At 43.7% G+C, this 22,579-nt stretch overlaps 1 protein-coding gene across 2 annotated transcripts in view; it reads right to left on the bottom strand.

The window, feature by feature from the left end:
• Window positions 1–22,579, bottom strand: part of LOC125009324 (zinc finger protein GLIS1) — a 65,455-nt gene that overhangs the window by 29,730 nt on the left and 13,146 nt on the right. For both annotated transcript variants that reach the window (XM_047587197.1, XM_047587198.1), the window contains exons 3-4: window positions 9,129–9,315; window positions 6,288–7,842 (exon numbers count right to left, since the gene is read on the bottom strand). In XM_047587197.1, the coding sequence (XP_047443153.1) occupies window positions 6,288–7,842; window positions 9,129–9,315 (1,742 nt within the window). The remainder of the gene's footprint in view (window positions 1–6,287; window positions 7,843–9,128; window positions 9,316–22,579) is intronic.

The raw sequence follows: 22,579 nt of genomic DNA, 5'->3' as shown, positions 1-22,579 counted from the left end.
GAGACATTGAAGAAGGAACCCAAATAAGAAGTCAATTCGGGGAGTTCACTTTGTCCTCCCTCCATAAGACATGCACATTAGTGTGTAACCAAATAGGAGACCTTCTACTGCAAACTACGGCAAAAAGAGGAAAAAAAGACATGATTTATGAGGACAGTCTTGTTACAAATCGTCCACACTAGCAGTTCAAGGTCTGCAGCTGTGGACATACTGACCGAGAGGTTTCAATGCACTGCAAATTAAGAAAATACGAAAGCAAAAAAAATGTCAAATACAAAGCCAATGCAAATGCAAACACTAGTAGTCCAAACGATAACAGAAGTGCTTCATGGGGACCCCACAATGCAAAACAATTAAAGCTCCAAAATGCACAACTAGTTCCTCAGATCATTTGAATTAGCAAGCTAATAATAAGCACAGGGCTTCTAAGGAACCATTAGATCATAATGTTAAAATACATAAATAGATTATGTAGATAAGTTACATTTACACTTATTTCCACCATCACTAATGAGTAATGAACATCAACAACTCCAAAGGTCATAAAGTTTTGGACTTCGGGTCCATCACTCTTGCATTAGTTGCAATGATTGTTAGTATTTGCTGGTGATTGCTGTTGTGTTTTTTGTTAAGCTGCAGTGCATTGAGCTCTCTCTGCCACTGTACGTTGGCATATATGTTACATGAAGTTTACATACAGGAAAGTTATAAATCATGGGAGATGAATCCACTGACTCATTTTATATTTGAAACCTGACAAAGAAAAAGAAAAGTTCTAAAAGTTCCCAAACCTGGAATAGAGTAAATGACTGGGCTGAGAGAAAAACCTCCTTCTCTGTTGTGCAACATCTTAACAACATACTGATTTTGACAAGCCAGTGAACATCACGCATATAGAAAGAGAAAGCTGCTGAAACTTTGAGAAAGTTAAAAAAGTAAAACAAACGTTTTGAAACATACTAAAAATATATAAAATATTGCTTTTAAAGGATAAATTTGTTAGAATTAAAATTTTAATCAAAAACCAGACAGCCAGAAACTTTTTCTTTTTTTATTAACTTTTACTTTTAACTTTAATATTTATTATTATTTATTTTATATCATTCACATATTCACTTTGATAGTTTAACTCTAATTTAATAATCCTTAAATACTTTTAGATCATTTAATAATACAATTTAAAAACAATAAAAAAATAACTGAATAGAATATATTTCACTACATTCTGACTAACAAATTAGGTTAAACCCATACCTAATACTTATTAAATACGTATCACATTTAATGTCAATTATGGAATCATTCTGTCAAAATTGTAGTTGGTAAAGACAATCACGACTATTAAATGAATCGTTCCTTAATGAAGAGCTTGTAGGGTATATAAAAACAGTCCCAGTTTCAGATCTAAATAGCAGATATCGGGAGAACCAGGGGGAGGGAAGGGGCGCTGAACTGGAGGGTTGCTGAGTACTGGACTACATTACTGCGAGAGATTGACTGGAAAACTTTTTCGGCCTGACAAGAAGTTGGCCTGGTCCACTCTACAAGGAAAACAAGCAACATTCATCTATCCAGGGCTTTCATTTTTATGCCAAAACATCAGTGGCAGAGCCCCTCCGCCAGCAGTTTCATCATGCGAATATCACATATGGACAGTGTTGCGTTACTAACAGCATGACGACTGGACTGCCAAACGGCGCAGCAGATCTGACAGCACAAAGATGATAGCTACAGGATGGGATTATGGGTGTGTAGAAAGAAATTAGATGTGTAGCTACCTGATGAGCTCATTTGTCTGGGGAATGACTGACAAAGCTAATGCTGAAAATGATTTAATAAAGAGCAGAGGCTCTGGACCTTCATGTTAAATGCTGAACGCTGATCTCTGCCAGTTACTTATTTGGTCCTGATTAAGGCTTTTTTATGCTTTGCCAACTTTACAGACCTTAGGAGCTCTGTTTGTTAAGCATGGAGTTAGTCCTGACATGCTAAATCAGTGGCCTTTTCTCGCCTATTGACCCTGATTAGTTGAAATGAACCATACACATGCCTCGCCCTCTAAATTGGATGTGTCAGCACATTGGGCATAAAAACGGCCGTCGAACTCAGGAGAACGTAAATCTTTTTAAAATTCATAAATGTGAATGTCAGCGTCGATTTATTTCTAAAGCACGTTTAAAAATGTTGACCAAAGTGCAGAACAGAGCAGTCAAAGAAAAATCTTCCTGTGTTTTTTCATTTCATGAAAAGTGAGTGACATGTATGTCTGAGCATGTCAAGGTTCTCTCCAGGAGGTTTTGAGAACTGAGCTCCGTGCAGCAGATCCAGCAGCTACGGGCCACTGTGGTTCAGAAGCTAGACTCAGATTGAAGCCTCTAAACTGTCCAGACGGACGAGCGTGTCAGAGGATCATATGGGCACAACCACATTAATATCAACGTCACTCTCCACCCGCACCCAGCGCCCAGACAGCTCCAGTTTCAGGCAGCATTCAGAGGAAAAGTCGGGTCATGTGCTGAACCTCAGTTTTAATTAGCTAATGGCGCTCCCTGTTTTATCTCCTGCACCTGAGCTGATTGCTCACAAAAGACTCCATTTACCCGTGAAAACACACGGCATTTTGGCAGTCGCCTGCGTTGTGTGTCTCAACGTCTGCTGCAGAGGGATTTCGCCGCTCTCTTCCAAAAATCAGTCTAGTAAATCTAAATATATATGTTAGCCGGTTTCACACCAGTGAAAAAAGAGGAAATTCCATGATCCACGCTTTTTCCAGCGGGCCTCAACATCCAACTTTCCTTCAACAAGTGGCTTAACTGTGTGTGTCAGCATGTGTGTGTGTGTGTGTGTGTGCGTGTGTTTTGGTGTTTGTCTACGTGTGCATTCATGTGTGTGCGTTTTATCATTGTGAAATAAGAGGGTGGTTCAGGGTCTTCTCGCCTTTTGCACATGATTAGCACTTTTTTTTTTTAATCTATCCTCCTACGGCAAGTTTCTTCTCTGTGGGTTTAAATCGCTAAAACCTCTTACTTTATCAGATGTTAATTAAAAATCATCTCGCATTGTGCTCGTAAAAGTCTTAATACTGTGACTGAACTGTCATAACAAAACCATATTACACTCACAACGGGCAGCGCGTAATTCACCACATCCAAGCTGCGTTTGAATTTGTAAAAATGCTAAATCTTCCTTAAAATTATTACTCTGAAATTCTGCGTATACACAGGGTGGCATTAGTTAATTTAGTCCTTGAACCGCAGACAGAATTTGTCATCCTATAACAACACGATATCTAGTAACATTCAAAACAAACAACTGCTTATGGGCAGATTTTTCTCCAGCGTCTGACCAGAACTCGATGCCAAACAAACCAAATAAAGTGCACAATGCTGTACTCTCGCCACTTTTCTCTTAACAGAGCCTCGGCGGTTTAGAGGGATATTTTCTGAACTCTGTTGCTCGCAGCGTAGCCTTGAGACACTTGGAAATGCACCGGGTCGGTCTCCGTCAAGACAGAACAATATCAGAGTCTAGGACCACGACATGGCTGCTCTCGCTGGATATATTTTTAATATTTATGCAGACGCAAGAGAAAAAATGTAATAAACTAAAACAACAAGCGAATTAAGCATGAAACACAACAGGATATTGCGGGGAGATTATGTTGTTTCCTTTTTTGTCCGTGTCCCTCAGCGCTTGACTGCCCTACACAACAACCCAGGGCTGATTTTAATTGGGCAGGGAGTGGGAACCGAACGCACGTTCCGAAAGGTAGCACGGCTTTTTAAGACCCTCGAACTCAGCCATCGACATGTGGAAGGAACTGACTTATTTTCTTAAATGGTGAACTTTTTAAAATATTAGCCAGGTACGGGCTGTGACAGGCGCACGCAGGGGTCGAGCCATGACTTGTGTGTTGTGATAATGACTTTTTCCAGCCAAGACGCAGCGTGAAGCAAATGCGCTGCAGCTGTATGAAGAAAAGACGTATAGTGCGCGGGCGCATGTGTGCGGACGGGTGAGAGGGAGAAAGAGAAGAGAGAGATGTGTTATGTTTGGATGTCAGGGAGTACGGCTTCTTGAGCGCCTGCTGGAATCTGCCGCTGGAAAGATAATAAAAGGATTAGCCCTGGTTTTTGTAGAGCACTCTGTCCCAAAACAGAATGTCTCATCTGTTTCCTCTACACAAACTGCTTGAATAATCGAATGCCTTTGTCTATTGCGTGAGCACAACAAACACAAGAGGCTTCGCCGCTAGTGGCAAAAAAGCACGCTGGGGCGGATACAACTAGAATACATGAGCATGCACAGACCGACTCAGATGCACACTAGGTTTCTATAAGAGCAGAGAACTTGCTTAAACCTCCACAGACTACAAACACAGTTACAAATACACACAGAGAGAGTGTGTTTATTTTCTCTGGACCTCCAAGTTTATCTGCTGAAGTCCCAGATCAACATACATCCAATCCCTGCTGATTGGACGTGTTGATTCAGACTGAAAACATTTCACATTTATGTTTAGATTCTGTCGGAAAAGCTGGAGTGTTACAACCCAACATACTGTACATGGAATCAATACTTCCTATTGTGAGAGTTAAAGGACACAAAGTGCCCATTTTAACACGACTGCTGTGAATACGTGTGCGAACGTGCACTGAAATAAGGGTGATCGGGAGGTTAGGGTGTGTGGGAGAGTTTCACTATGCCTCACGTCTGCAGACAGAGTCCAGTGGCTTGTCCACACTGAGCCCAATTGTTCTCGTGTTTACATATGGTAAACATCTCCAAAAACACACTCGCACCTTCTCTGCGCGACATTTATGTAAACGCCTACACGGTACGACCGTACAAACATACGCACTGTGTCTATTTACCGAGCATCACTCAGACTTTAGTAAAGACACATCCTAACACCACTCCAACAATCAACAACAGTAAAAACACACACACACACACACACACACACACACACACACAAAAAAAATCCCACTCCTGAAGCTGAGTAAGGAGTTTAAGCTGCATTAATATTCATGAGCCAAAGTAAAATGCACATTAATGTCCTGGAGGAACAGCAGTAACAGTTTGTGTCTTTTTGGCTTCAATCATCATTCAGGTCAGATGTGAATTAACAACGATCAGGTTTGGTCAAAATAAATGTCTTAACCACAATAAAAAAAAATTTAAAAAATACAACTTTCTATTAAAAGACTCGTACCTCAGCTGATTTTTCGAGATGCAGTTATTTAGAAAAATAAACAAGACCTGGATTTTGAGACAAAACAGGTGCTGTAGCAAAATCACAGACTCCGCTTTTCAATTAGCATTTGGGAATTGGACGGATTCCTGAACTTGAAGAGGACCACTTGTGACAGGGGTTTGGGTGAAGTCGTGAATTGAGCAAGACTAGCAAATGTTACCGACTATCCCTCTGTGGCTCCCTTCTCCAGACTACTGCATTTCTCCTCATGTTTGGCTTGGATATGAAGCCAATTCACTTAATACTTGTGGGACAGCTAAACATTTAAAGCTCCCATTTAAAAGGATCAAGTGTAGGCATTGTTTGGTTATGTTAACCATATGTGTTGGCTTTTCATGATCTGAATCCCTTCTCCAAAAGCAGAGTGCTCGTGAAAATAAACATGGCTTCGCCCTACACAAATTGTGGACTAATTGTGTATTTGGACTAAATCATTCTTAAGGTTGGAGGGCTTTTTCCATTTGGGGAGGGATGTGGGGGAGTGACAGCTTGACATTGATTAGACTGTTGACTCGAGGAATTGGAGCCTTACCTGAAAAGAATACAACCACAAATCTATTTATCCTGACGGCTAGCGCTACTTTTACAGCAGCTCGCATCTTTTAACATGCTCCACTAAAAATACAGGAATTACCATAATAACTGTTTCTCAACTAAAACAAAATAAAAGTTTCTGTTGAAACATAATCAGCAGTGAAGCAAGTCCAGTCTTGTTTTTGGACACGACTGATGTGAAAAAAAAAAATCATTTCGAAGGTCTGTGTTAACTTGTGAAATACGTGATTGTGTTTAATTCAAACAAAAAAATAACAGATGGTTGCAATTATTTTATTAAACTGGACTCACATTAAATGAATAAATACAACCTAATACCTTCGAAATTAGCAAAATTAATACGAGCTGACTGTGAGGGGATTTTCAATAATACCCTATCTGTGTGTTAATCTGACCACTGGTACATGTTTGCTGGGGGGTTGGGGGGTGTCTGGCCTGTGTTGTGTGGGTCATTTTGTGGTTTGTGATGACTCACCATACACTTGTTTGGTTTCTCTCCAGAGTGGACCCTCATGTGAATGAGCAGCTTGTAGCGAGCGTTGAAGGGCTTGTAGCGGCGAATGCAGCCAGCCCAGAAGCAGGTGAAGTCCTCACCTTTTCGCTGGTCAATGTGCACCTTCTCAATATGTCTCACCAGCTCCTCCTGTTGCTCATAGGCTGCACTGCAGTCAATCCAGCGACACACTTGCTTATCCACCAGTGCTCCTCCTCCGACGTCGTCCCGCTCTTGGGCTGCGTGGGACCCCGGAGGGCAACCAGGGGTTAGTTTGGGTCCCAAGGAAGAGGCTGGAGCTGTTTGCTGGCTCTGGTGGTGCAGTGGCCCCCCAGGGCTGGTCCCCACGTACTGGTGTAAGTGGTAAGGCGGGGGCATGGCGGGTTGAGGTGGGTGGTGGGTGTGACGAAGGTGCCCGCTGCGACCACTCAAGTGATGATGATGATGATGATGGTAGTGGTGCTGAAACAGTTCGTCTTCGCTGGGGGAGAAGTCGTCCAGGGGTTCCTGCTTGAGGGCGGCCCCGGATCGTTGGCCGCCATCTAGGAGACCCCCGGCTTCAGATCCTGGAAGCAGTGTCCCAGACATCAAGGCCCCACTCATGAGCAGCCCCAACCCGTCCGAGCCCCCTCCTCCTCCCCCTCCCCCTCCTCCCCCTCCTCCTCCCTCGACTGCTTCTCCAGCCCCACGCCCTCGCAGCATGGAGCCCTGTTCCTCGCACAGCCCCAGGCTCTGCCCCTGGCCCTGCTCCGGCTCCACTAAAGACACCGAGGAGGAGGACGAGGAGGAGGAGGAGAGGGACAGCAGGCAGGTGGCAGGTGAGGACAGCTGACAACTCTCTTGCAGCGTGACCTGCTGAGGGCTCCCGCGGGGTGGGGGCCGTTGGGGGGCTTCTCGCGAGCAAAAGTTAGAGGGTGGGGACGTGGAAGAGGAGGAGGAAGAGGAGGAGAAGCTGGCGCTGCTGGCGTGGCTGGGCGAGAGGTTAGCGCGGAACCCGTTGACGCAGGCAACCATCGACATCTGGGAGGAGGAGCAGATGATCGCGGTGATGTTGATCTCCTTAGAAGAAGCGCCGGTCGTTGATGGGGAGCTCGCGGCGGTGACGGCGGCGGACTGCGAGGCCAGGGACAGGCAGCATCTCTTCAGACTGCTAGCGCTGAGCTGCCGCGCTGAATGATGGGAACCAGTTGGGGACAAAGCAAGCGGGGAGGAGCCATCTTCATTATTAAACGGTTGCACGGCGTCCCCTGACAGAGCACCACCTACGCCGCTCACTGTGCCCACGCCGTTGCCGTTGTTGCTAACGTGCAGCGCTCCGACTATCTCGTCCCTTGGCACCTCTAAGAGTTGGCCCACCCTACAGGCCTGAAACCCAGCCTCAGATGCGCTATGTGCCCCGGACCCTGCGCTGGAGATCTTGTAGCCCATTGAGTTTTCCTGTTTGATCGGGTAGCGGACAGAAGAGCGAAACCCATTGGCACCGCAGTCCTGGCCGGGTGAGGCCCCCGACAGGGTCCTCTGGAAGGCAGAGGCGGACCTGTGAGGAGAAAAAAAAACAAAGAGAGTATGAGCGCTATTAGCTCGGGGCCTGTTGACAGATTCAGCTTCATCCTTCCCACCAGCTGCACAGTTATAGTTTTCCCTCTTGCATCTCTACCTCTTTGTTTATTTTTCTCAGTTCACGGAAGAATCGGACCGTCTTAAATGAGTCCACTGATCTAAAATATTTCAGTTAAGACTTACCTAGACCTTAGACATTACCTAAAAGTAACTCTAACCCTAACCCTAAGCTAGATTTACGCACATGTAAACCTCTGATGATCCGAAGCAATTCTACGCATAAATGAAACAGGATCTTAGTGTAGTTAGATGATATGAATGGGCTTTTAAATCTAAGAAAAGACAGAGGGGGAGGGTTGGACGGCCACTGAGACCAAGAGGCCACTGACTAGTATGTCCATCTGACAGGCTTTGATGACACAAAGGGGTTAAACCCAACCCAACATCGGGGATAAATAGGGAGTCACCTGTTTTGGTGGCATAATTGCAGCCTATGAAGGGCCATCGTTTACAATACTGTGTATTATGGTGGGAATCTTTGCCCTGCTGAATGGGGAACCCAGGTCAGATTTCTCCATGCGTTGCTATGATCTCCTGCATAATCATTCCTGTCAGTTGGCTCATTATGGATTTTGTCCAAAGCCCCTGAGTGATGTGAGAAGAGCCCTCTTTTCTCCAGGCTGTCTCGTAAAGGCATCGTCTTTGTCCTTTTCCCGCAGCACGCTGGGGAAAAAACAGAGCTAACACAAGCCGCGACTGGAGACAGCCACTGTCAGACTTTGCTGTTAATAAAGACTTGACCCACCTCCCTCCCCTCTATTTCTATTCAGGGGCACCATTTCCTGTTTGGCTGTAGTGAAAATATTGAGAGACAATATGAGAGAAATGTCTTTCCAGAAGCACTTTCGGTCAGACGACGGTCAGATGACTGAAGATAGAGGGATAAAAAAAGGAGGACAAGCAGCACAACAGAGAAATTTACTGGAAATTCTTTCTGACTTGACCAACAGTAGCCAAAGACTGCACAAGAGAAGAGCTGCATTACTGCAACATAAATGTTGTACTTTCAACTCTTTAGTATGTTTTATGGGACTGGGTAAAGCCTTCCAGCGACATACTGTACGTATCCATCTGATTTATAATAGCTAAGCTAATGGAAAACATAGTGTACCTGGATAATATCAGTAATACTATTCCAAACAGGAAACATTCAAAACTGGATCTTGAAGAGTTTATAAAACAGGAGTAATGGTGACTGTTTACCTGGTGTCCTGGTGAGGACCATCCTGCAGGAGGAGGTCGGGTGTAGGTCTACTGCAGTGGAGGCTTTGTGTGTAAAGTCCTTCTGAAGAACCACCAGCTGGCAGCGACAAGCTCTGGCCACATCGCATCACCTCAGTGTCGCCCAGTCCACCGTTTACCTCCTTCTCAGAGCAGAAGGCGCCATTGACTGAAAAAAACAAAGCAGAAAAACATTTACAAACCCCATACTTTACAAAGGATCACGGTGTAGCTGTCGCACTGTTCACATACTCCAGGACGTTTTCCACATAGGACGACTAGCACATGCTGATACGTGCTGATACCAGAGTATTGTTTTAGCTAGCGCAGCAGTGACCCATTGTCAGTCTTAAATTAAAAGCTGGCTACGTACATACATCTCCACTTAGTGATCGACTGGCTGTCCTGGAAGAATAATAATCAGTTTACAGCAGGATCCATTCCATCAGCAACATGTTGAAATCCTATTACATTATGAATATTCTCGTGAGGAATAATTGTTGGCTGACACAACTGCAGCAGCTAGTGATATATGGAGAGCTCTTTGGCAAAGTCTGACTGGTGGCAGTAAGAACAGCGGCAGAGAGGTGAACTGCCAAATATTATTCCTGGAGTAATTGAGGAATTGCACTCCAAATGGCAATGCATCCCTTTTAGAAAAATAAACTAACTCAAATTAACGTGTACAGAAGATGCAGTCAGTGAAAGTGTTTTATCATTCAAAGTTTTTATTTACATTTTGTTCCTTAAAATCCATCAACTGCTCCCATTTGAAGCAATCAGTCCTTTTTGTGAAAATGTTGACCTCATTAATTGATTTAATTAAAGTTCCATATCTGAAAATGAAGGGTTTGGCATGAAAAACGCAAGGAAAGATAAACTTAAATTATTTAATAATTTAGCAATTAAATTCAAGTGATTCTTCATCTGTTCTCATTTATTAGTCCAAACGGAGTGTTTTTTTTCGTCATTCACCTGAGAATAATTTTAATTGTAATCATTCTAACATGATTATTTAATGACGACTGCAGACGTCATGAACGCGACAGTAAATACAAAGGAGGGAGAGGTGAATGTGGGAGAAAGGAGGGCTCGCTGTATGAGGAAATGTTTGTAAAAGGTAAGCTGATATCCCCACACACTCATGTGTAGGCGATCACGCGTTCCCTGCTCCAACTTTCTTAACTCAATTTACGAAATTTAATTTTCTCCTAACAGTGTTATTGATAATGTTACCACACACCATAAGCTATTATTAATAAAGTAACTAAAACATCGTGTACGCAAAACAAAACATGAAAAGTAGAAAAGAATTAAGTGGCAAACACTGACTCAACGTATGGAAGGGAGAAAAAAATCGGTTTTATGAAAAAAGCAAAGGACAAACGAGGAAGAAAGACATTACAACATGAGTAACAGATGGAAGGAGTGTAAACACGGAAAGGGAGAGAGGGAGGAAATGTTTTTGGTAAATGGGAAAAAGGTTACAAGAATGAACAAAAGACGAGAGAAAACAAGGGCACTTTGTGGCCACGTTATCCTCTGTTTAACGGACATCTCTTCACGCAACTCGAGTGCAGCTCGATGTGTCCGCAGCCTCTTCTGCATTTGTCTTGTCGCGGGTCACCGCCGAAACACAAAGAAGTAGAGAAAAGGCAAAGCGAGCAACGCAAACAGTCCAGTATCGCCAGGGGACTGCAGTAACAACGCTGGTTTCACTCAAAGCTGTTGCAGCCCTGGTCTGTTTTCAAGCAATACAAATCGCTCTGTTTATCAAATTCTGGATTGTTCCTTCTTTTTTGTTTTAATTATTTTTTTCATCATTTGTTGGCCGAGCACCCCCATCAGTTAGTATATACAACTGTGTTTCTGTATGAAAGTTTCAAGGCCCGCTGACATGAAGCCAAGTGTTTCCCTGCATCAAGTTTGAAGTAATTCAATCAGGATGGCCAGAAGTGACATCAGTCGGGACGAGGATGACTAACATCATTAAAGACGTTTTAATAAGGCCCTTGAATGTTCACGTACATGCAAACAAAAACACAAACAAGCAAATAAAAACACTGTCATCATAAAGCTTAATGGACTGGCAGTCGGTCAATGAGGCCTTGACTGAACGCACATGCTCTTTCTCTCACACGCATCACAGTCCACAGCCTTTAAAAAAAAACAAAGATCCACCTAATGTGACTTGAAAAGACAATTTGCAGCGCTCCGTTGCACAAAACCCAGTGGATGTTTGCCAGAAAAGGTTAAAACCATGATAAAAGCAGAGGGAAAAGAAAAAGATGGTGCGAGAACACAGATTACAACCATTAATTCTCAGCACAGTCTTTTCTGGATGTATCTATTCGAACATGTTTCCAGGGCCAGACATTACACAACAGGGGTAGCATTGAGCTTAATTTGTCCAACGCAGAAGACCAAACCTGTAATTAGGGCTGGCTATCAAACCCCCGGTTACAGTGTTCAGACAAGTAAGTTTGACTACAGCCCACCACCATTCTCATTTTTAAGCCACTTGGAGGCAGCACAAAGAGGCCGTAAACACAACACAGTCATTTTAGTTCTACTTCTTAGGTAGTAATCATGACCATTAGGATTCATCTGGAGGCCTTTATTGTGTCCATCTGATGAATTTAAGCCCAACACATACGGCCACCAGGATAGATGAAGTAAATATTTTGGGAGGGAAAAATATAGAGAAGGAAACTTTTATTTTATTTGATTTTAAATTAATTTAAAAAGTTTTAATTAAAAGTTTTAACTGGAGTGATTGCATGTTTTTCTTTCTTTGTCTGATTTCCGCGTGTCGCATATCCTGCCGCTGATGTGCCAATTAGCAAACTAAACTCTGAAGAGAGGGGCTGAGAGTCACCTGGGTACATTTTATTTGTTCAAGTGCAAACGAGTTGGAGCACTTCTCGAAAGGAGGCTAAAAAAAAAACCGACTTGCTCGCCTTCGCTCAACTGAATGGCCTTGTGTCCCTGTAGTCGAGACACCTGAGTGTCTCCAGGATGTTAAAGTCAGAGTGTTAAATGAGTGTGAAAAGACTTGATCGCCCCCATGCAGAAAGTTAGCACTCCCGTGATTTAGAGCTTCGCCGCGTTAACAGAAACAGTCATGGTCTGCTTGGGGAAACAGCAGGCTCCTCAGCATATGGCCGCGTGGAATGAACCCAACAGTAAATTCCCTTTAAACTGAATGTGCCAGAGGGAGCTTCAGGGACTGAGGCGACACGTTGGGACGTCCAGCGGGACTGACAGGTGAGAGGAGGGTGCGCGGATGTTTGTGGGAAATGAAGGAGTGATTGAATTAGAGAGAGATACGGGGACAGATTCTTGTCTTCTTTCCTTTGAGCGGAGTTTATGGGTGGTCTGTGGAGCGAGGCAGTTGTGCGTTCGTCATGCTCCGCATTCCTCTGGCTACGGGTTTGAATATTTTCTGTCGTGTTCATGAAAAATGTGTGACCCATTCATATCTGTTAACATATAAAAGTTAAAGGTACCCAGTAGATTTTTCTTATCTCTGCGGAGCAATGTTTTTATCACATGTACAAAAGCTTCCAGGCAACACAACACACGTACCTGTCACATCCCCAGCTTCTTTCTATTTAACTCAAACACAGATGTGGCAGCGAGGTGGAAATGTAACATAAGGACGTGTAGAAGAAGCTAATCAACATTAGCGGCTGCAAATAATTCAAAGTCAAATTAACCTGGCAAATATTTCCATATTTGTTAAACGTGCCGTGTACACGCAATGTTTGTTCATGGGGCAACTCCACAGGGCGCCTTTCAGTTGATCTCGGTCTGTCAAAAGGACACAAGTATTCTGTCCAATAAGCACTTTAAATCAAGCAGGGTGGGAGAGGCCTCTGATATACACAGTTGCAAGCGTTCAGGCCCAATTAGGAGTGATGCACTAAGGGCGTGAGATCAAGGATACAGGGGCACAGAGAAAGAAAGAAAGAAAGAAAGAAAAGAGACAGGACAGTGCCAGAAGCACCAGGGGCAAGTGTTGTGTTCAGAGACTAAGACCACGTACAGATGTGCTGACTCATCCTCACAAAAAGCCACTGATGTCAACAACGCCAACTAAAGACACAGGCGCAAATAAGGACTCTATTGTTATCTGCATAAAACACCTCCCCTACAAAGTAGAAAACAAAACCTCGTTTGGAAACGGGCGAGACGCGGGCCCCGCTCATAACGAGGTGTCTAATAATAGTGTTACGGCTAAAGTGGTATCTTCCGCTCCATAAGTGTCATCACATGGTGTCTAGTGCTCACTCTGCCTCCTCTCCTGTATAATTAAAGCACCACGTTCCTTTCAGTGAGCCTCGCTAAAGGATGGCGGTAAACCGAGCGGCTCTCCGAGACGAATGGGAGGTGAAGTTACGATTGAAGGCAGAGCCGTGCCAGTACATATGTATGCTCTATTGGATATGGATACATAAACTAATGCTTCAAAAAAGATCGCAATTATAAAGGGATAAACGCAGTTATTTGAGAACTTGTTTTGGGACATGTTTGATTATTTTTTGGCCGGGGTTGTGGAGGGAAACACGGTTCCAATCACTCTTCAATACGCCCGCTCTGATGTCATCCATATTTCATGTTCCTTTCTTGTCGAAGTCCGCGGGGAGCGCAGCGCGCACGGAGTTATAAAACTCAGATGCACGAGGAGCGTGAGTGGAAAGGGCTTTCCTGCTGATTAATGTGGCCACTGTGACCGTGGAGGCTAAAACACAAGACAAGAGACAGGAACAATGAATGAACGCAGACTCGGTAATTCTGATAATTAGGGCACGACTCGAGTCTTTAGAGGAAGGTTGCGGTCGCTGTGCCTGTGATTACAATGATTGTTAAACACGCTTCACGTAACTGGATGAATTTCACACCGGCGATCGCGGCCAGTTAGGGTGCACTGTAATTGTACACCTATTCAGGCTGCCTCAGGGGCTGATGATCAGAGACATGTTCAAGTTCAGCAGTGTTGTGCCTTGGCTAAAAAACTCTCTCCTGACCTCAGTGACTAATAAATGACTAATAAAGCAGAGCAGACATGTGTCTCCAATCTAACTGAGCTTAACCCCTTTAAAACAACATGGCTATTATCCTAAGATATGCAGTTATGACTGCATTACCATACAAAGCATTCCAGCCCATACAGTACTGAAAAGATCAAACCGCATCGTCACGCAGTTGAAAGTCTGTGTCGCTGTCTCCCCCAATGAATCTCTCTTTGGTATCATTATTTCCCCACAGACAACGCTGGCCCGCCATCTGATCAGCAGATGGCCTGGACAGCATTATTAAGTGTAATTGGTGGTAATCTGGGGCGATTTTTTATTTTGGTGACACTTCATTTTCTATAATTCTCGCCTCTCCCTTTTAAGTCACCTAAGCGCCGCGTTAAATGCCAGAGCGAGACCGCACTTGTGCCAGCGTTTAATGTGCTCAAGTCTTCAGAGACATGCAGGCCTCAATGAAAAGCAGATGTGCGGATGGATGGATGGTTCAGGAGAGGAGAGGAAAGGGGAGCGATCAGAGGTGTGCGGCGCTTAAAGCGGGGAGGAGGCTGTCGAGGAGCCCGACGCAAACATCTGAACCCGAGGTGCAACAAGCTGCCAAAACCGCAAGACAGATGCCTCTGGAAATCCAGAGTGACACCTCAACTGGCCCCACTTTGGCTCCATAAATCATAACATTCAGCACTTAAACAGTTAATGGTGATCATTTTATTCCTGTCTGGGCCCAGCACCACCACCACCACCTGCTACGGTTGAGACAAGTCGACGCTCACAAGTGTGCGACAGCAGACTGCCGGACTTTGTAGTGGGATGCCCCGGTTGTGCGTCTTGTCCGGCGCAGATGTTGTGTATTAGCTTCCAAAGCCTTTCCCGGATTCACTGAATCTCATAACTCATGTCTATATTTGTGTCTGCGGCATAGGCCCGGAACTTATTTGTTTGCTTAGTAATGGATGTATGATTGAAAACCTGAGGGCACAAGTAAATGAAAAATAACATTGTCTAGGTCTAGGGAGGAAGCTCCTCTTAAAGCAGGTGCAGAGCGAGGGAAGGAGAAAAACTCTATTAAATTACTGCTGGAGCGCAGAAATGTCTTGGTAGCGGGATTACCGGTACCAGCAGACATGAGAACTTTCAAGGGGATAAAATCATTTGGTTCTGGCTGATTAAAGACACTCAGCCGTGTACCTTTGTTCCTCCATTTTCTCATGGTCAGCCCGGTCACGTAACAACCGCAAAGTCAAACACAAAGCGTCCACCTCAGAGCGGACGAAGAGGGGCTCATGCGGGTGCAGAGCACTGTTTCAGGAAAGCACGGCGTATAACTTCCGCTCCATTAGTAAACAGCAAATAACAACAGAGATGGGCCGTGAGCTCTGCCATCCAAATAAACCTCTTTGTGGGTACGGCCGGCTGTCCCTAAGTGGCTACACGGTTTTAAATCATACTGATGAATGCAGCGGTCGGTAAGTGATTAACTCTCCTGTCTTTTAGAGAACAGGGAACATGTTGTGGGAAGCAGGCGTCCTCATAATGCCGTGCTCACCAAATGGAGCAGGGCTAACCGCAGTCATGAACACAAACAAATAGTTGGCAGCCAGAAGCCCTCCCATCCCCGACCTCACCAACCTACCCCACCCACCCCGCTCCGGTGCCAGACTCGGTGCCCGCCAAGTCCCAGCTACTTTACCGCGCTGCTAAAAGATGGGGCGATGTCAGACGACACCGTAACGCGGCAGAGAGGGCCCGTGACTCCAGGCGCTCGCACACACACACACACACACACACACACACCTTTCTCTTTGTCTCTCACCCTTAAAAAGCGTCACGAAGAATTCACTCACACTTAAATATTACAAGGATGCGCTGATGGGCCGTCATCATACCCGGCCCCAGTGACAGCCAATCGCTTTCTCTGATTAACATAATTAAAACCTTACACTTGCACATGTCACCACCTGGTGGTAGCACCTTGTCACTGGAAGCCCCTCACAGGCCATTGCTTTTTGAGGTGATCAATATCATCTGCATCAGTCTGCAGGTAATAACGGTTTAAGGTCAAATCAGTCAGAGTGTGCTTACATGAGAGTTTGGTTTCCTTTCAAAGCACATGTCCTTGTCTCAGAATGTGAGAAAGCAGCTCGTGTCAGTCCTGCTGCTACTACTAGATGTAGTGTCAAAGATTTAGATGCAATCGTTACTCATTATAATGTGCACATTTGAAAAGTTGAGAAAATCAAGCAATGCCCTCAAGAAAGAACAAAAAACCTCACATTCTACTTTTTATTTTCCACTTAATTTTTCAAAATGCGAAATCATTAGTCATTATTGTAAAAGAAACTATTTGGAAATGTTTGCGCATGCCTGAGTCACAGTTTTTTCCAGGTAATAAACATTGTTTTGCTGTTTCTTGGTCTAAACAGCCAGCGTGAGCAGATCTTAAGTGACGCGGTCAGATGCTTAGAAAATGATGTGTTTGTGTTCCTGTAGCTGGTGATGAGGACACCTTACGAAGAAAAATAAGTCACCTTACTGAAAGCCAGCTGAAACACATTGTGAGAAGGCCTCACAATGCTCATGAGACGCTGCTTGCACGCTGACCTCTGGGACGAGTGGTTAAAAAAAACAACAACAAAAAAAAAACTGAGCAATGATTGATTATCAGAAAAATAAGCATATCTTCTATCTTCAAGTCAAACTCTTTCAGAAAGGCGGAAAAAAAAAGTGCATAGTCAAAAAACCACTTTAAAGCCACAAGTAGCCACAACTCTGTCCCGACAATCACTATCCTAACAAGATCTTACCCACAAATCCATACACTGCCAGGATTAATCACAGACGATCACAAACTTTTACAAGGACCGCGCAGCCAAACCACATCCTACAATTTGACAGAGAAGCCACATGACTGTGGAAGGCCAAACAGCGCACAAAGCATCAGTCAGACTTGATAGAGCACCAGACTGACAAATCGTGATGCACTTGGCTGTCAGATGTGACAGACGCAGCCTGGCTCGGTGACAGACACCTTTATAGGGCTGGTGAACAACGTGGCTCCGGAGCCGCGCCAAGAGCGCTGAAACCTCGGCATGGGATCAGGAGGTGCTTCAAAGCCAGACAAGAGGTTGCTCTGTTTGGGGAGGCAGCAGTAAATACTGCTAGAGTGATGTAGCCAGTACGGAGTTTTGAGAAGCTTTTTCGAAAGCACCACACCCTTAGAGAAAGTGTCAAATGTGAGTCGAGTTCATTTCAATAAAGTCAAGTTGCTTCATTCAACAACTGAACGTACAAGGCTTTACAAAGAGAAATGGTGGAAATCTCTGTTTATTTGAAAGGCTCTAGATCCTGAACCTCGGTGTGTAAATGGCTGTTTTTGTGTGCGTACTTAGGTTTGTTTGAGTTCACTCATGAGAATAACCAGTGTATATAAATCTGCGGCAAAAAAATAAACATGTCGATCTAGTGCAGAAGTCGAGTTTTCCTCCTCAAACAATAGGCCTCAGTTTGTCTGTGTGCCCACTCGAGCCGTATCAAAACAAAGCAGACGTCCCTCTGCAACTGCACTGAAATCAGATCCATTAGTCAAACATCAGCATGGACCTCGATTTGTCAAATTTTTTGTAATAGCGCAATAAATCTGTGGTGTTGAGAATGGCTGGGTTAGGAAAATAACTTTTGGAGGCATTTATAAGCTTTTTTTTTTTTCCGAATGCTGAAATTTATTTCGTGTGATACAACAAAAAAAAAAAGGCTCACAGCGCCTTCAGTCCGCAGATTTTTCACATTTTCAATGAAATGCCTCATAAAGAAACGTTAAACACAAAGTAATGAAGTCGGGTTAACAGTTTTCTTCAGTGCATGATACTAATTATCTGTTTTTCCCCAGCCACTTTTTCTCTTTAATTACTAACAAGAATGGCTCTAGTAGTTGGACTAGTTTAGTGTGGGTTATGAAGCATGTGCAGTCAGCTTCATAATTCACTATTCAAAGCTGGAAAATGATCTGCTGAGTAATTAAAAATATGCCCAACAAAGAATAAAAAAAAAAAAAAAAAAACATTTGTTGACCAGATGTAACATAATATACAAATTATGAGAAGAAATAAACACACACCGGATGAATGTTCCCAAACATTTGACAGGTATAAAGAACAATGCATGTAAGGATTTGCTAAAAACGAGAGGCACATTTTGTTTTTTATTGTATAAATTGAAACGATGCCTTCACGGGTGGAGTAGGTGCCAGTTTTCTGCAACGACTCTGCATCAATTAAGTGGACTACGTAAATATGTCTTTTTGCGGTGGGTAATAAGTCGATACTTGTACCTCGCTGCAATGTTTTCCATCCCCAGTGATGGCGGTTCCCCCTGCCCAGGTGGCCAAAAATGACCGACAATTCTACGGGAATTCATTAAACAGTGACAGAATAAGTCGAACGCTCACTGAAAGTCAAGAGGCCCGTCGCTGTGGCACAGCCATTAAGCACGAGCACCTAGACTGAAGAGACCCGACCTCCAAACAATTCAGTAGTGTCAGTATTTGGCCTATTACACTGAGCTATGTCCGAGTCTTGATTGGTGTTCAGCGCCTGGGAGTCACAGTGGTGTCGTTATCTTTTGTTTTCCTCAACAAAGACCCTCTAGAGAAAATGCTAATGCATAACATGGCCGCGCTGCTTTCTGGTGCATTCGCAGGTTTTCAGCAGGTTGTTTCACCGCATACAAATCAATTAAAATATACTTTTTACAGATAAATAATACAGCTGCATAAAAGAAAAACAGGCTGAGAGGGGTTATCTGAGAAGGTACAGTGGAAAACAACTCTCATGGTGGGAGTAAAATCTCGAGGTACAAGATGTTGGGCAAAATTAAGCCGACCTTTTTCATATCTTTTGGGAAAGCCCCTGAATTATACCTTATTGACAGGAATTAAAGAAGAGTATGGACACAGTCCTGAAAGTGCAACTTCCATTTACATGTGACATTTTATATTTAGGAAAAAAGAACCAAGAGGACAGAGACACATATTTCGAATAATGAAATAATAAATAAAGAAACATATATTTCGAATAAACGTTTTCGACCAGACTAAAAACTTAAATCTAAAAATTAGAGATTTGTTAATGGTTCATATGGATTATTTGATGTGTTTACCCACCAACAGGACAAAAGAGAATAGGGACAGGAGGGGAAAAGTATTTTTATTTATATATTTTGCTTCACATTTTCTCTACTATATGTTTGAGATTTTACATCCGCCCGTGTCTCTGTTCCCTGGTGGGGGAGGATGGGTATGTTCTATATGTTTGGAAATGTTTTAAAAGCTGAATCATTTTCAACACTGCCTTCACTCATTAATGAAAAATAGTAAACAGCAAGTCTTAATCAGGTCAACACTAAAGGAAAACTTTAGAGATTAAAGTAAAGTAAAAGTTCATAATTGATAAAAGTTAAAGTCTGAAATGGATTTATAGAAATGTTAAAATATGGCATGATTATGTTTGAATACAGTATCAATTTTTTTTAAAAAAAGATTAATCAATTACTCTGACAATAATTGATGGATTCATTGACAAAATGATAATGTTACAGCCCTTTAACGCACTTAGTGATTTTGTCTGTGTAAAGCTCTATATAAACATTCATGTCTGGGCAAAACTTTGTGTCAATCAATCTTGGAAAAATATTTCACTGGAAAAGCTTTGGCCTTGGTGGTGGTGGAAGTGGAGGAAAAGTCAGGTGGATGTCAAATTATTTTCCTCTTGGCAGCGTGTGCATCTGAATTTGATGTCACTCCAGCCTCCTTGAGATACTTCGCTCTGGAGCAAAGTGGCGGTCAGCTAACCTGCTGCCCGCTCCAGAGACATGCCTCTCGCGAGCGGCGCTAAAAATAAGCCACATCAGTGGAAACGATCGTCCTTGTAAGTAATCTCAGATATCGAAGCATCTCTTTCCAGGACCGCCGTTTATTACGCCGACCTACTGCAGCTCTGATTAATGAGGCTTTGTTGGCCTCACTCATCCCTGTGCCAGTGGCCTGGTTTGTTACGGTCCAAAAGCCTGTCTGTGCTCGCAGTGCTCCCTGAGCCCTTTTCAGCCGGCACCCAATATTTACAAGCAGGCCCAGATCTGTGAGAGAATTCGATTGAACACAGATGGCAGGAAATTCCTCGGAAATGACAGTGGCCAAACTCAACCGCACAACATGAGAGTATCTCCATGTAGCTGGCGCACCGAAGCCCGCCTGACAGATACTCTCTCTTCTTCTCGCCCAGCACCGCCTCCTGCCATCGATTACAGTTTGACAAGAGGGGAAATTTATAAGACTTCTGTAAAACAAGTGATCAATTTGCAGCAATTACTGTATAGTTTTTAATGGTTTAGAGGCAGCAGTGGGGGAGATATAAATGAATAGTTAGCGAAGCGTCTGGACGAAAATTCCCTTGATGGTCGGTGGTCCGACTGAGAGGTTGAATTTAAGTGTCGGTAATTAGATCACATTTGGATGGAGCAACATTTGAAAATGATTATTCTGTTACCTACACACAGTGCACATAACCTTCTGTTATCCTCAGAGGGGATGCTAGTTGTTTAAAACAAGGGCCAAACCAGATGTTTCAGGAACCAAAAGAGGAATCCAATTTCACTTCCTACTTCTTTCTGACTTTTTTGTTGTTTTAGCGCAGGAAGAATAATGGAATGTTGCTCTGTGAAAATGATATGTTCAAAGCATGCATAGTAATTGCATCGGCTTTTGAAGTTCCTGCTTAAAGCCGGGGTCAGTGCTTCTCCACGGTGTCCGCGATGAATATTAGTTAGTCAGGACCGCTGGGGTTTAGCTCAACCTGAAAACACAGTCCTTTGAGGAGAATATGTTTTTCAGAAGGCCGCCATTCGCGTTGAAAGCGGAGGCATGGCTTTGTTTTTCATTTAATTGTCGGTGCCGTTTCGTGACGCCGGTTTCTGTATCCTTACATTTCGGGACACAAAGGAAGCTGTGTGTCCTCACGACTAATGTCATCTCTCACACTCAGGTAATGTGACACCAGAAAAAGTTTTTCAGTGCTCAATAATGGCAGACAAACTAACTGCGGAGCAATCAATATCCAATAATGAACTGTTAAAAATGTTTTTTTTTTTTTTTTTTTAACTTGCTGACAATATCATTTGTCTGGGAATATTTTCCTCAACAGTTTCAAGATTGATGGCACTATATATAAGTGAAAAGGCTGGAAGATTAAGGACTGAAGTCATTATTTTGCAGCTGTGGACACTTTTGACACACATAGCAAAATGGCTAATGCTCTGTAACTGATTCAAACCACCAGTGAGGAAATCTGCTATTGCACAGAAGTCTGCCACCAAAGGGTATTAACGCAGCTAAAAAATGACCGTAACCCGGCCCGGGGACCACCTCGCTGACTCAGAGGGCACCACAGAATTGGGGTTTTCATAAATATACAGAATAAATAAGAGAGGGCCCCAGGTTTTCCACTGAGCAAATCTGTGTTGAGTTTCAAACCACACATACCTAAGGAAGTCAGCAATCCCATTCTTTTATTGTGTGGGGAGTCCTCAGTCACCGATGGCTTCGGTATTGAGGACCACCCCCCCTCACAACACACACACGCCGACAGGAACGCGCGCTCCGTGTAACTCGAGATGGACAGTCCACCATGAATATATCACTTAACTTCAAACAGAGCGCCACAATGGTGCTGTGAGAAGGATGAGGGGGCTGCAGTCCGCAGTCCGCCCCTCGTCCGCAGCCTCAGGAAGAGCTCACTGCCGGCCACCGCTTGAGAAGTGATGGCATGACTCCTGAGCCCCCGCGGTTACAGGGACCGAGGCGCAGCGGGGCCCGTAAAAAAACCCAAAACGGTACCAAATGACACCTATGGAAACACATTCAATCTTGTGCGGCGGGAGGTCAATACACAGCTATTTACACAGACAAGAGCCCCGTGTGCTGGAACGGACAGGGCCACCATCAAAGAGCTTTATGAGCGAATATATTCTCACTGCGTCAGCATTTTCAGTGTCCAGGCATTAAAGGCCTTCTGTGTTTTCCCTTCTCTTGTTTAATGGCTGTAATAAGATTCCCTTTGTTATGATTTCTGCTCTCACTGCGTCCCTTCGCCATGTGAGTCAGAGATCATTATAGCCGCACTGAGCTCCGGGTCAAAACCTAGGACTTGTTTTAAATGTGTGCGCCCCATCTTCAGCGATCTATCATTAAACTGGCAATGCGATGAATAATTTTGACAATATAGCAAGAACTGTGATTTTTTTTTTTTTGTTATTGTTCTAGGTATCCAATAGACCATAGACATCATCTCTCTGCTGCGGACCAAGAGGAGCTAAAGAGTTCCTTTCCTTTCCTAAAGAGTTTTGCTG

Source organism: Mugil cephalus, chromosome 6 (genome assembly GCF_022458985.1).
Source record: "Mugil cephalus isolate CIBA_MC_2020 chromosome 6, CIBA_Mcephalus_1.1, whole genome shotgun sequence".
NCBI lineage: Eukaryota > Metazoa > Chordata > Actinopteri > Mugiliformes > Mugilidae > Mugil > Mugil cephalus.
Note: the sequence above shows the minus strand (reverse complement) of the source record. Positions and strands in the feature narration are given on the sequence as shown.